This window comes from Trachemys scripta, chromosome 1 (genome assembly GCF_013100865.1).
Source record: "Trachemys scripta elegans isolate TJP31775 chromosome 1, CAS_Tse_1.0, whole genome shotgun sequence".
Lineage (NCBI taxonomy): Eukaryota > Metazoa > Chordata > Testudines > Emydidae > Trachemys > Trachemys scripta.
In genome coordinates, this window is record NC_048298.1 from 52,205,309 (window position 1) to 52,220,387 (window position 15,079).

Genomic DNA, 15,079 nt, shown 5'->3' on the forward strand with positions numbered 1-15,079 from the left:
GAAGTTCTTACTCAGGCAAAACTCCCGTGAGAGTTTGTCTGAGAGTATGGCTATGCTACAGCTGGTAGCATGCTTCTCAGTGCAGGTAAACTAACAGGTGCCAGCTCTGCTTGTGCTAGCATGCTAAAAATAGTAGCGGGGCCATGGGCAGTGGCTTGGGCTAGCTGCCCAAGTACCTACCCAGTGGGCTGCGTGAGATTGTACTTGGACAGCTAGTTTGAGTCCCTGCCTGCACTGCGGCCATACTGCTATTTTTAGCATCTAGTTTAAGCAGAGCTAGTGCATGTCTGTCTATCTGCACTGGGAAGCATGCATGAAGAACTGTAGGACAGTGCCCTTGATGGGCAGAACAGCACTGAACTAACAACCCACAAAGAAATTCACTAAGCAAATATCCATTCTGAACCTTTGTACAACTAGTTAAAAATAAAGGATTTGGGGAATTGAAAAAAAAAGTGCCTCCCTCCACATTTGTTGTCTGAAACATGGCATTGTGATACTACAGTCATATTTGGGTCATCCTCACCAATGCAGTATGATTGATTCATACATTGAAAGGTGAATTGTTATGTCTTGCTAAGGAAAACTAGAAAATAAGTACTCAAATTAAATTTTGCTATCTTGTAATACACAGGTGAGTTTTTAGTGAGAATTACTGTCCAAAACTGTCTAGGACAGTTAGTGGCAGAGTATTTCAGATATTTCCGTTAATAAGGTTGATATTCATAATTGAATTAATGGAAGCAAAAATGCTGTTAGTTACACTTTTTACATATGCTTTAGTAGTAGTCAGCTTTATTCTAAAATAAAGTAGTAGTACATGTTTTGCTCGTTAACTGATGGTGGTAAATCCTATCAGTCTTAATATAACAGCTGTAGTATTTAAGCATACTACTGCAGAGGAATGATTAATTTGGTTAAGTTTTCAAGCCTGTTCAAATTCTAATACTTATTCTTCCATGCTCTTTTATTCCTGTTTAAACATTAAAGCAATCAGGTGAATAATTAAATGAAAACCCTTGACACTTGACTAAAACCTTTTCCTTAATCCTTGCTGGAATTATTTCAAATTCAGCAATCTGCAGGATTTCAGTTAGAAATGTCATTTCCTATGCTGAGTGGAAGAAAGCATTAGAAAAAGGTAAACCTTAGAGCAGAATAATAAAGGTAATAATACATAACAAAAACATTACACTATAATGTCTGCTGCCAGAAATACAAAGCAGAACTGTAAAGAATTGCTCAAATTTTTCGTGTTGCAGAACAGAATCTGCTTCACCAAAGCAGAACTCCAGCTACTGAAATGAGAGCAAAGAGCCAAGAGGTGGGGACCAGATAACAAGGCCACATTCTCACACTTCAGACTCCATTCTCATCTCAGTGTACTTTATAGGAGATTTATGCTTGTACCTCCCATTAGCACTAATGGGAACTTTGTATACAAATCGCCCACAGAGAGAGAGAGAAACATAGAATAGACCCTTTTGTTTCTTATGATAATTCAGGGTCCACACTAGCAACACTTAGCTAATGTGATTAATACTGATCCTAGTTATCAGAGAAGTGTACCTTAGGATATCATCTTTAACAGCTGCTGCAGAAACAGAATGATTATTGTTGTTGTAGTGTAAATGAATTAATATGTTGCTGATACCCAAATAACATTTCAGTATCCCTTCATTTCTAAGAACATTGTCAACATCTGACTTGTAAGTTTCCAGGCCTGTTAGTGAAGTGCTAAATGTATTTATTCTAGAAAAAAATAACTATTAAAAGCAAAAATTAATAATAGGAACATTAAACATGCACTTGAAACTTAATTGTGTTATATATGTAAACTGCCTATATGATGATAGCAAAATTGTTTGTTTTCTAAGTTCAACTGTTTAATAGAGCCATCATGCTCATGTGACCAAACATCTTGGGAGCAGCAAGCAGGTATAGCTCCAGAAAAATCAGAGAAAAGGAAATGAACAGTAGTACTGACTTTTAGAAAATTAAAGAAAAATAATCTTGGTGGTTGCCACCCTATAACTCTTGTCCTAGCAAAATAACTCTGCACCTGCACAGAGAAACGCTAAGCATTCAAGCTCATATTATGCCCATCACAGCCACTAAAGGGGATTGAGAACACAAAGAAACTACTTCCTCCCTAGAGCACCAGTAAAAGAGGGACCCAAAATTGCGCTGTGGGTGTCATGGAGCTCCAAACATTGTCTACAACATTAGCAGCCCCAAAGGAGAATGCAGCTGTGCACAGCCATGTCCCTGTTAACCCAGCACATCAATAAGCCAGGGCTGCAGGGTAACCCAACATACACCTTTCAAACAGGTGTAGCAAGAGGCAGTGCACACCATGTGCTCCTGAGACCCATGCAGGCATTGGAACTTGTATAGTTGTGAAGATTCCCTGTAGCTTTACCCTACACAGAGCCATGCCGAGTTTACCCTCTCACTGTCCTGACAGTACCTAATTCCACAAGGTTTCCTTTATAGGATAACTGAACTATGAGTGATAAGCAGCATGTTTTTGGTAAAGAATACATCTTGTGAGGCAAACTGAAATGCTTTTTTATTGCAGAATTGGAAAATGACAAATGGAGTGGATGTCATGTATTTGAACTGTAATGTGAAAATGGACTGTCTGCAAAATACTTAGTGTAAATACCAAATAAGAAGCAAAATTAGTATTATTGAGGGGGCATAAATAAGCTTAACAGGGTGAAATATGAAAAGTAACATTCAGATTGTCTCATCAAGATAATCACCCTGACAGCAAGAACTATTTGGCCCAAGGGAAATGATGGAAGCCCTGTGACTTGGGCATTTAAATCTTGGGCATTGGACAAAACACTACTAAATGGTACAACGGGAAGCAATCCTGCATTGGCATGGAGATGGACAAGATAACCCAGTCTTTTCCATCTCTAATGTCTGCACAGCTATGATTCAGCAAATGATAAGGCTACAGATAGGCAAGGGAACTTATCAAATGTGTTGCTAGAGATTGTAAAGCTACATAATCATGCTATATACTTTCATTGCTACTGAGTTCTGTGTTTAATCATAAAGCTATATATGTCTAATTATAATCCTAGACATCTTTATTCATTTTTAGCGCACTACTTTTATTCTGTGATTCCATGTGTTTCATGCAAACGTGTGTAATGAAATTGCATTAGCACTAGTTATACTTAGTACTAAAACTTTAGATTGTGGTGTTTGTGCTTACTTAAATGTTTGTAATAGAGAAAATAGTCTTAACATCAGTGCATCATTTTTTAAAAAAAGTTATACATTTGAATTATTAACTGTTAGTGAAAGACAATTAAAAAGAGTAACTTTGCACATAAGATTATTTTGTTACCTTAGATACTTCTCATAAGAAATGTAACTGATTTTTTTTTCTGTTTTGATACATAGTTGATTTGATGCCCAGTTGGAAGATTAAATATATGAAAGCTTTCCTGTGCTGAGGCAGCAGTGGCTGTCTGTTGCAACTTGTTTCAAAAGACCCATAAAAGAGAACTGATCTTAGCTTGAAAAATGGAATCGTTCATAGATTCTGTGTGCTGTTTATGCATTTTTACATTCTTTAACTCCTTTTAAATGCAAGCAATAGAGTGAAATTGGCAGCTTCCTCTAACTAAACTAGCACCTATTGTTTTAGGCACTACAAGTTAATTTTTAAATAAAAAGAAAACTTTTCAAATTAAAATGGTCTGATTGTGCATTTGGTGATGCAAGGTCAGATTTTTAAAGTTAAGCACACATAAACATTTGCATTTGTTCAACTTACATGCACAAATACCTGATGTGAATGCACATGCATAGTCAGACACACAACTAGCCCACTGCATGCATAATTATCTGACTTGCATGCACATAATGTACAGTATGTTATATCTGCATGTATAAGAAACAAATAAATATTTGCATGCAATTGACTTTGAAAATGTGGCCTACAGTTTTTAATGTGAGAAACTCTATACAACTGAATGAAAGATCGCTGGTTTTTTTTTTTTTGGTTCTGTCTGTTTTTATTTGAGCATATTTTTAGTTTATTAAACTTTCACTTTGGAACCTGCTAAAGCTAATAAATATTTAATATGGGCCTAATCCTGAGATCCCTACTCCACTTTTTCTCAGTTCTGTCCCAAACAAATACCCAATGAAATTAAAGTTTACCTAAGTAAACACAGGTTAAAGACCTGAGAACTTGGCCTTGTGAAAATGAGAAAATAATATGAAATATTATGAGAAAAGACCATGCAAGTAAATATTACAATGCACTTGATGGGGTTGAATGTTTTCCATTTCCAGCTCCTAGTGAAAAGCCTAGAAATGTGAATGTAAAAATCTTATCATCTTCTGAAATCTCCGTTTCCTGGGAGCATGTTTTTGAGCAATCTGTTGAAGGATATCAGGTGAGTTCAGAAGTGACACTTATAAATATTTTCACATTCATTTAAATACAGTAATTGATTATGCACAGGCAATACCCACTGTCACATTCTAACTCTTAATGCTCAGCATTAAGTTGCTGTACAAATTTGATTCTCTACCTATTAGATGTTTCATATAATGTATAATTTTTTGATACTAAAATGTAAGACTTTTGGTCAGATACCCCTACTTGTGTAAGTTGAGATAGTTCCACAGAAATCTTCAGAACTCCATAGAAGAACTTTTCCAGTTTATACCAGTAGAGGATCTGGCCCATAAATGTCTCAAAATATGTTCAGAATAAGTTTGGGGTGTAAACATTTGCTGTACACTGTAATGTCTTTGTCAGTGCAGAAACAGATTTGTAAGTAACTAATGGGCCACTACATTATCAAATGATCAGGTATAGTAATTATTTTTGAAATATCCCCAACAGAATTTATAGTAACTTGGAAACAGATGCTGCAGCCTTAATATAGTCAGTAGAAGATGCAGAATCCTGGGATTTTAATGTGCAGGGTGGAACAGGATTTGAGGGAGTCTGTCTGCATCTTCTGCTTGCCATCCAGCATTGGTGCACCCTAGCAAGAAGGAATGATTTGGGAGCAAGGTAGGGCTACTGGGTCCACAACAACTCAAATCCACCAGTGAAACCTTCTCTTACTCTCCTGCAAAAAAAGAGCACAGCAGCTAGAGAGCTGCTGTGATCAAACAGATGCGGAAGTTGTCATGGAGCAGCCCAGCAGAGAGTGGGTTTCTTCCTGCACATACGCAGTAGCCACAGCATACAGTCCGTTTATGTCAGCGGTGCTCTGAGAAAAGGATTTGGGACTTGCTAAGTTAATGACTTGCTTTGCAATTTTAATTTTCCGACATATGATATTTACCTGTAAAAAGAGCATGTGCAAATGCAGAATAGCCTCATAAAATGCATCAATTAGAGGTGTCAGTTGCCCTATGAATCCCAGTGGGGTGTTAATTCCAAGATCCACTGCTCTGGGGGGAGCTCATCAACATTGCCCCAGCAGAGGATTCTCTTTGTGTCCCAGCCTACCTACCCAAGCAGATGTACATCAGCTGTTGGGGTGAATGTGGGTGGCCTCGTGTTGGGAGAAGGGGGTATTATCCTACTGGGGAGGGGAGGAGGACCCTTTGCCACTGTCAGTAAAGGGTAGCAGTGGAGCTTCAGCATGGGGGCAGGACCACACGACAGAGCTACCGGGAGGTCTGTGTCCTGGACTGTCTTAATCCAAGCGTGGAAGGGGTGCTAATTTGATCAAAGTAAAGTTGTTTAAAAACTGGAATGCATACTCTCAGGTTTTATTTATTTATTTATTTGCATTATTGTCCATTTCTAACACAATTTATAAAAATACCTAGTTAAATCAGAATACTGTCTCCTTTTCATTTTAATCCTACACATTGCCTGAAAAAAAGCTCTCTCAAGACATAACTGGCAACATGTATTCGAGAGCCGAAGAGTTGGGGATACTGAGAGAAAAGTAGTTGAAGGCATTTTACCTGTGATACTAGACTTTTCACACCGTGAGGAGTCAGGTTTTCTTGACACTAATGCAGGCTCTCATGACTACTGCACTAGCAGTGATGAGTGTGAACTGATAAATTTTGCCATTACTGAGGTGTGTCCTCAGCTCACACCTAAATGAAAGATAAAATATGAACTATCTCCCCCCATACAGAGAAGGTAAGATTTATGAGTGCTTGTCAAGTAATCTTGGAAAAAAAAGGGCTGCTCAGTACATGCAGTTCTAGTGGGTATATATATTTCCTGCTTCTTACATGTAGTAAATATTTTGTTTGGCTTTTATTATACAGGTTTATGGTAATGAAACTGTTTTGTGGGTTGTTTTTTTTAACTAGGTACTAAGTCTCCTCACTAATATCAATAAAGTAAATGAAATGAGTAAAATAAAATTGGATTTTGGAGCTTTAGTCATCTTTCTTGGAAGTGACATAGATAAATATGAAAGATTTGGTTGCAAATTCTATGATTCTAGTACAGGGGTAGGCAACCTATGGCACGCATACCGAAGGCGGCACACGAGCTGATTTTCAGTGGCACTCACACTGCCCAGGTCCTGGCCACCGGTCCGGGGGGCTCTGCATTTTAATTTAATTTTAAATGAAGCTTCTTAAACATTTTAAAAACCTTATTTACTTTACATACAACAATAGTTTAGTTATATATTATAGACTTATAGAAAGAGACCTTCTAAAAACATTAAAATGTATTACTGGCACGCAAAACCTTAAATCAGAGTGAATAAATGAAGACTCAGCACACCACTTCTGAAAGATTGCCGACCCCTGGTCTAGTACTTAAGCTTTATTGATGCTTTATTTTGTAGCATACTTTGTGTTGTACAACTGGCCACCATAAAATGTTTGTCCTGTTATGATAAAGAACAGTTCTTTAACTTTTTTCATGTCAAACTCACACAAGGATCATACAGGACTTCTTTCTTGATCACTGTAATAATATCTCTCCCATGCTTATAAAGGGTTAGATACTCTGCTGTGCAGTATCATTGGGGCACACCAGAGACACGGGACCACAAGGGAGTTAAGGGCGTTTTCCTGAATCTAGGGATTTGCAGGCTGTGCTAATCTATGATTGCATGTGATGGCCCCCGTTGGGCCAGAGATTATCAGACATCCCCTCCTCAGTCTTGGCTCAACCTTTCCAGTGAGAGCTGGAGTTGGGTTGGCACAAAACTAGCAGTGCCTTCTGGAGATTCCCTCACTCTGGGGGTTCCTACGTGGATAGTCCAGGACACCACAAAAAAGAAGGAACTGAGCCCAAAATTTGATCCAAAATCTTTTAATGAAAAAATTCAGTTTGTGATGCAAATGTAATGAACAGACTGGGCAACTGAACAAGCTGGTGGCAATGAGGGATGTAATTTTGCATATTACTTTCATTGAACCAGAGTACAGGATGACCAGGGAAGAGGAAAAAGAGTAGCGATCAAGTGCTCCATAGACCTTTAAAGTATTTGAAGTATACTTCAAGAGACCCAGGGATTTTGTAAAGGTGGCAGTGTTAGTGTCTCAGCACTCAATGGAATAATTCATAGTTTCCAAAAATAATTATCATGACCCAGATATATAGACATGTTTGCATCCTAAGTAGATAGGTAGAGAAAAGCTGTACAGACGTCTGAGTTTAATACATACAAATCACATTGTCACAGTGGTTAAATCTAAGTCATTTGAACCAAGATTCAATGTATTTGGGATTTAGGTTAATTTAATTTTTAAATGATCTTATTCCTGCAAGGGATTTAATTCGCATCTCAATGGAGTGACTTAAAGTTTAATTCCTTTTTCTCACTCAGATTTTTTAACAGCTCTGTATAACTTATTTTATTATCCACCTAGTTGTAAAGCATTTAGATGAATTGGAAGAATATAGAAAGTTTTATAACTAACAAACATTTGACCACCTACTACTTCACAGATGTCACTTTGCTGCAGACTCAGGCCCATTTGGAACTTCATGGCAGAAATGAAGAGAGTGCTCAGATCCCCTTGTTCCAATTGCACAGGCCCCAACTTAAGCCAAAGGAGAAATACCTCAAGCTGTCAATAGCATAGGGCACACAGTTGAGGAGTTGTGGTTCTATCCCGGGGCGGGCAAACTTTTTGGCCTGAGGTCCGCATTGGGTTTCATAAATTATATGGAGGGCTGTTTAGGGGAGGGGGTCGTGGCCCAGCCCCCACCTCCTATCTGCCCCCCCCCGGGACTCCTGACCCATCCAACCCCCCCTGTTCCCTGATGGCCTCTCTGGGACCCCTACCCAGCCACACACACCTGCTCCCTGGCCCCTGACCGCCCCCGGACCTCTGCCACCCCATCCAACCCCTCCTCTCATTCCTGACCCCTCCCTGGGATCCCAGCCCCATCTAACCACCCCTTTTCCCTGTCCCCTGACTGCCCCTGGAACCTTTGCCCCTGACTGCCCCCTGCCGCCCCATCCAACCCCCTCTCCTTCCTGACTGTCCCCCCCCGGGGCCCCTGCCCCAAATCAACTCCCTGTTCTCCCCCCCCAACTACTCCAACCCCTAGCTACACCCTCGCCCCCGACCACCATCCCAAACTCCCCTGCCCTCTATCCAACCCTCCCCCCCACTCCCTGCCCCCTTACCGCGCTGTCTGGAGCACCAGTGGCTGGCGGTGCTACAGCTGTGCCACCCAACTGGGCCATGCCGCCGCCGCCAGCACGCAGCACAGAGCACCGGGTGAGGCCAGGTCAGGAGCTCACAGCCCCAAGGCCGCCCACAAGGGGGGCAAGTGGGGCAATTTGCCCCGGGCCCTGCAGGGGCCCCGCGTGCCCTGGCCGAGAATCCCTTCACTGGCTACTCACCCGGCGGTGAGTCCGGGTCTTCCGCAGCACTTCGGCGGCAGGTCCTTCAGTGCGAGTGAAGGACCTGCTGCCGCCGCAGACTGAGCGCCGCCCGGTGAATACAAGCGCCGCAGCGGTTGGCGCCTTTTTTTATGTCTGCTCCTCCGCTTTGCCCCAGGCCCCCTGAATCCTCTGGGCGGCCCTGCACAGCCCCGCCGCCCAGAGCATTGCACCAGCGGCGGAGTGAGCAAGCTGAGGCTGCGGGGGAGGGGGGACAGCAGGGGAGGGGCCGGGGGCTAGCCTCCCAGGCCAGAAGCTCGGGGGCTGGGCAGGACGGTCCCGCATGCCGGATGTGGCCCACGGGCCATAGTTTGCCCACCTCTGTTCTATCCGGTAGAAGGCAGAGGCCCATATACAACAATTCATTACAGTATTATGGAATCAAAATACTACTCTGAGACTAAGCAACTATTTAGAAAGATATTTGATTATCTATACCAGAGAGAATCTCTGAGAGATGCATATTGTTTCTCCACATTGTAATAATACCTCAGTAAGGAGAAAGCCTGGATATTTAAAAGATTGACATAGAAGTAATTTTAGTTCATATTTTAATAAAAATAAGACAATTACACAGTCTTGTTATTTTAAAGCCTAAACATGAACATTTTCTCTCCAGTATTTGAGCACCACAAAAATCTGTTTTTTTCTGTAGAAGCATGGAAATATATGAATACCTTGGTGCCCTTTGCAAGGGATTCCTACGCCAAGAGCTCTGGCTTTGTCTAGGTAGAGTGCTGAAGTGACCTGGATCTGAGTTGGGTTACTAAGGCTTCCAGCTTCTCCCGAATTCTCAGCCCTCCTTTTCATTGCTCACTTCACAACACATGCTTCTCAAACAGAATCATCATAAAACTGAGCTTAAACTAATGCTGTTCTGTCAAATATCCAGCAAATGTTACCAGCAAGCATCATCACTAACCCCAGCCTTTCGTCGACTTTAGTTCTTGCCTCCAAAGAACAGGGAGCCTTATTGGGCCCAGTCAGTGAAACTGTTCTACAAATGTCATGCATAGATCTCCCAGATGGCAACACACAACATTTCCTCCAAGTCCTGATTTATTTCCCAAAAGAATGTATTGACATTGTGTGTATATTTCATCCTAAATGTATTTCAAGAAAATTCTAAGTGGTGGCTGCTTCTGGACTAAATTTCCAAAACTCTGTGCAGCATGTTCATTTCTATAATCAGAAAAATACATGTGCTTGCATGCTGTAAACCATGTTTAAAGCGGGAGCCAATTTGGTCAGCGTATGCATGTGCAATTATATCTATATTGTGAAAGACTTGGTAGAGCCATGGTGGTAATCATATGTTTATAATGATCATAGTATGGACAGCTTGTATTATTGCTATTGACGGGCAAACTTATGTAAGCATTGACAATAGACTTTGATGTGTAAATTAAATTAGGAAAGCCTCGGTTCAATTATTTTGGCTGCTAAAATGCCCCTCTAGGCATTTGAATTAGAAGGGAAACCCTTCTACTGTCTCACCACTCATTCAGCTACAGTGCATACCTGGGGGTAGAAGAAAGTCATAGTTTTATTAAACGGTTTAACTTAAACACTTAAGAGAAACATCAAGCCTTGCCAAACAGCAAGTTATACCATAATTTGTGAGTGGGAGAGCGACAGCGGTAGGAGCTGGAGAAACAAGCCAACGCAACCTCTCCCAACACATTTTTGGAGTCTCCTTAAAATGAAATATCTAGGGAACAAAACTAATGCCAGCTGAAAAGAAGACTAAGCCAAATGTGGCTTGACAGCAAAATAAGGGTGCTTATGTTATCAGAACATGCTACATCAGTTCTGTTTGAGGCCTCCTAGATTATAAAGCTAGAAAGGATGATTGTGACCTAGTCTGCCATATTGTATAACACAGGCCATGGGACTTCCCAGAATGAATTCCTGTTTGAACCAGAGCACAGCTTTTAGAAAAACTTCCTATCTTGATTTAAAAAATTCCAGGAATGCAAAATTCACCACAACCTCTGGGAAGTTGTTCCAGTGATTAAGTACCCTCACTATTTAAAATGTGCACCTTATTTGTAATTTGAATTTGTCTAGTTTCAACTTCCAGCCATTGGATTTAGTTATACCTTTGTCTGCTAGATTGAAGACCCTCCAAGGAAAGGTTTACCTAAAGGATGAAATAGTTAAGTAATAACATTAACCTCTTTCTTAAGGGAAGGCTTAAAAGGGCTCCGTTGTAGTGTCCTCTAAAATAATTTAGAAGGAAGGTGGGAGCAGAGGAAAAATGCACAGACTAAAAGTACTTGAAAAAGAAAATGCTATGGACCTCGTCCTCCACAGCTTGTGCCTTGTGTAGTTGCTCACAACTGTGCAAAATGTGCTACCAATTGATACTGATAATGTTTTACTCTCATGTTACATAGTTGTGAATGATTCTACAAGGCAGTGGTGAATCAGACCCTATGTAGTATCACCAAAAATCATTTCATAATGGCCAGGATTTGTAATAAGTGGGTACCTTATATTTCCTTCCTAAATATGTGTTTTAGTGCTTAAATAAATGACCGCCTAAGTTCAGAGGAAGCTGCTGGGTGATCAGCACTTTAGAAAATCAAGTCAACTTATTTAGTTGCCTACGTATCAACTCAGGAGGCTAGTCATAGGCATCCATTTTTGAAAATCACAGATAATGTATCTTTAATAGAGTCGTCCAGGCTATTTTGTGTAGATATGTATGAGACAAAAACACATTAGGATGTTTTTTAAAAGTACCGTTGCTAACACCGCTAAACACAACTTGTTTTGGCCCACTAATAGCCTCGGGGAATACCTACAAAGAATAGGGGAGGAAAGGGGGAGCATCCCCTGAGAGGGGCACTGAAGAAACCATCATAGGCAGATGGAGAACCAGGAGAGGGCAGTATCTTGCAAGCTTAATGAGGATAGGGTGCTAAGTAGGAGAGGATGATTGACAGAATCAAAGAAGTTGGTAGGTCAAGGAGAATGAAGATGAAGTAGAGGCCCTGAGATGAAGAGGCCATTAGAGTAATTGGGAAGATGTGAGCGTTTGCATATGTGTCCGAATTCTACTGAGAATTGTTTTAGTAGAGTGGAAATATTGGAAGGGATCCAAGACAGAGCTCAAGGAGAGGAAGTGAGTGCATTGGTTTTAGACTGCACATTCAATGAGTTTACAGGTAAAAAGGAGAGGAAAGAGATTGGGTGGAAGAGGGTATAAATCCTGTTCCCTTTCTAATAAAATGTCTGTCAACTCAGTGATGACCCAGTATTAAATCCCTGAGTTGCCCCCTGACATTGACATTAATGGACGGTCTGAATATATTTCTCAAATATGTAATTTAAGTTGATATTAAAAAAAGAGAGCAGAGGAGAATTTTGAGGGGAAGGAGAAGAGGAAAATAGGGAACCTATACAACGTAGGTTGTGGAGTGCTTGTCAGTGTTTTCCCCCATGGTCATATGTGGTTTAATAGTGATTAATGGTATTTGGGGGGAGAGTGAAATAAAAGATAATAATGCACAATATATTTAAAGAGAGGGGAAATTATAACAATTTATAAACTCTCTTAAACATTAAATATTATAGAAAAGTCACTGTTAAATATTAAGTTTAAAAACACATACAATATTGCACACTTCTTTAGTCTAACAATTTAAGCTTCATTACTTAGCTAAAGCACCTCCTAAAAGACAAGAGCAGATTAAAAAAAAAACAAGTAAGTTCTGATAACAAGTCAGTTTATTAAGTATGTGATAGTGCTTTGATGTCTAAGTTCAATGCATGTTCAGTCTGTTAAACACAGTTCCCAGAGGAATGAGCAGGAAATGGATATCAGGTTGGGTGTTGTAGATCCCTTTTGTTTTTTATACCTTGTTACTGTGCTGTCAAACTGCTTTGTCAATTGCTTATTATAACCTTTAAATCGTGGAAACAAAAATACTGGCTGAATGTGATAAGTTATAGTGGATAATAAATTTTAGTAAAAGTGTTTTGAGCAGCATCTTTCATAAAGTAAGAAGGGTTTGTCCAGCTTGGTCTGGATAGGGCATATTGTATGTGGGGAATGAGAGTAGAATGAAAAATATGAATGAACTGCTTTTGTAGGGAATGTATTAGCTAGAATGCCATGAAGTAGGAAGTGGAGTGTACTGTACAACTTAGTCAAAGGTGTCTGCATTACAGAGTACATTGTGACCTAGAAAATGATATTAAAGTTGAGCATAAAATTTTCAAGTATAAAAGAGCAACAGCAAGATAGCCCTGTTCTTGTAAGGCCCAATCCTGCACCCAGTTAAGTCGATCACAAAACTCCCATTGGATTAATCAGGTTCATTAGTGCAAAAGTTTCCACGTCAAATCTGAAGTATTTTCTGTTTCTTGATATGATCCTATCACTTGGATTAATATAAGGAGCAGTAATTAGCCAGAAACAGCCTTTATTGTTTTAGAATTATTCTGTCCTCCAGTCTAAAGTTTCTGTAACATTTCAATATCATTAATTACACCAAATTATTACTCAATCCAACTGTGTACAGATTCGTTACTGGACTGTTCATGATAAAGAAGCAGCTGCGCAGCGGGTGCTAGTGAGCAATCAGGACTACTCAACCAAACTGGAAAATTTGAAACCTAGTACCCGGTACCACGTAGATGTTTCCGCCTACAATAGTGCAGGGTATGGACCACCCAGTGCTGCTGTTGATATCATTACGAGAAAAGCACGTAAGTAAAGGAGCTCTGGATTTATTTCTAAAGTTCTGCACTTCGTTACTATTCGTTTGTACTTTGCATGTACTAATACTATAACTACTGGGTCTAACACCATACTGTGACAAAGTGGGAATGTTCTTAATGTTTTTTCTGAATACTGTGTGCCTGTGTCAGTTTTCCCGATGCATTACTCAAGTGTCTAGTGGTGGGATAAGGGTGTTTGATCGTTGCAGAGACCCCTAGAGGGCAGGTGTGACTGCTGACTGGGTTCAGAGAATGGCTGACACTATGTAGCCTGGCAACTGATGGCCGGGCCCCCTCTCTGCAAGAATGAGCCAGAGGTATTGGTGCTGACCAGGTGTCCTGCTTGCCCGGGAAAGAACCAAAGGATGGAGGAGGGGCAACAGGCGTGTCTCAGGCTGGGCTGCTGGAAGCTGGGCGGTCTCCTGGCTGGAGTCTCAGGGGGGAGGGTCAGGGCCTTGGAGCTTGGGTTCCCCTCCCACCAAAATGGGCTTTGCTGAAAGCTCTTGATTTCTGTGCTAACAAGGTCTGTTCTATGCTGTGTTCCTGTCACCTAATAAACCCTTCTGTTTTACAATGCTGGCTGTGAGTCACTGCTGACTGCGAAGTTGGGGTGCCTGGCCCTTTGGAGGCATGTAACACTTCCCCAGGTGTCCCATCCAGGTGGACTTGCTGCGGGGAGCTCATGGTGTGAACAGGTGTGCTGGACTCTGAGGTCAAACCTAGGACGCGCCGAAGCTGAGCAGGCTTCTTGCCCTGGTGACAGCGTGCCCTAAGGGGAGATACACTGCATCAGAGTTCTGCTTGACTTCATTCAGAGTTGTTCCAGAGCACCGAAACTGTGACTCTATGACACATACACACAGAGTTTTCCCAGGGGGCTAAATTGTGGCACTAACACAAGCCCCTTGTATGGGGCAGCAAGTAGTTGTGGAGGTGTGGCTCTGAAGAGGCTAATCTCCACTCATCGCTGCCATTTCAACTTGGAAATCTGGCACAGTGGAGTAAGGGACATCTCTGCAGCCAGGCAGGGCAGGCCAGGATCTGGTCCAAAAGGAATGTAGGCTTGGGTCCATAGGTTATAGCCCCAAGCAAAGATTTTCACAGAACTTGTGGCACTTCAGTGTTTTGCTCCCTAGCTGGAGATACCTTAAAAGGGGGCTGATTTTCAGAATGTGCTGAGCACCCACCCTTTAAAAATCAGGCCTCTTTAAAGTGGCTCAGTTTGGGCACCCAGAATCACTAGTCACTTTTGAAATCCTGTATGCGACAGAATTAACTAATTAAATAATAATGAAGCCATGAGTGATATTGAATTAAGGACTGTGTTATAAATGTGCTTGGATGGCCTAAAAAATGTATGAGGGTAACATATGCTTTGTCAATAAGGTAAGCAGTATACTATCTGACTCAGACCTGCAGGGAGCTTATGTTTGGATAAGAAGATTCCATTTTACATGGCTACTATTCTAACTATA

At 41.0% G+C, this 15,079-nt stretch overlaps 1 protein-coding gene across 1 annotated transcript in view; it reads left to right on the plus strand.

The window, feature by feature from the left end:
• Nucleotides 1–15,079, plus strand: part of CNTN1 (contactin 1) — a 250,038-nt gene that overhangs the window by 179,657 nt on the left and 55,302 nt on the right. Inside the window, exons 19-20 of the mRNA XM_034769465.1 lie at nucleotides 4,324–4,427; nucleotides 13,406–13,592. Coding sequence (XP_034625356.1) covers nucleotides 4,324–4,427; nucleotides 13,406–13,592 — 291 coding nt within the window. The remainder of the gene's footprint in view (nucleotides 1–4,323; nucleotides 4,428–13,405; nucleotides 13,593–15,079) is intronic.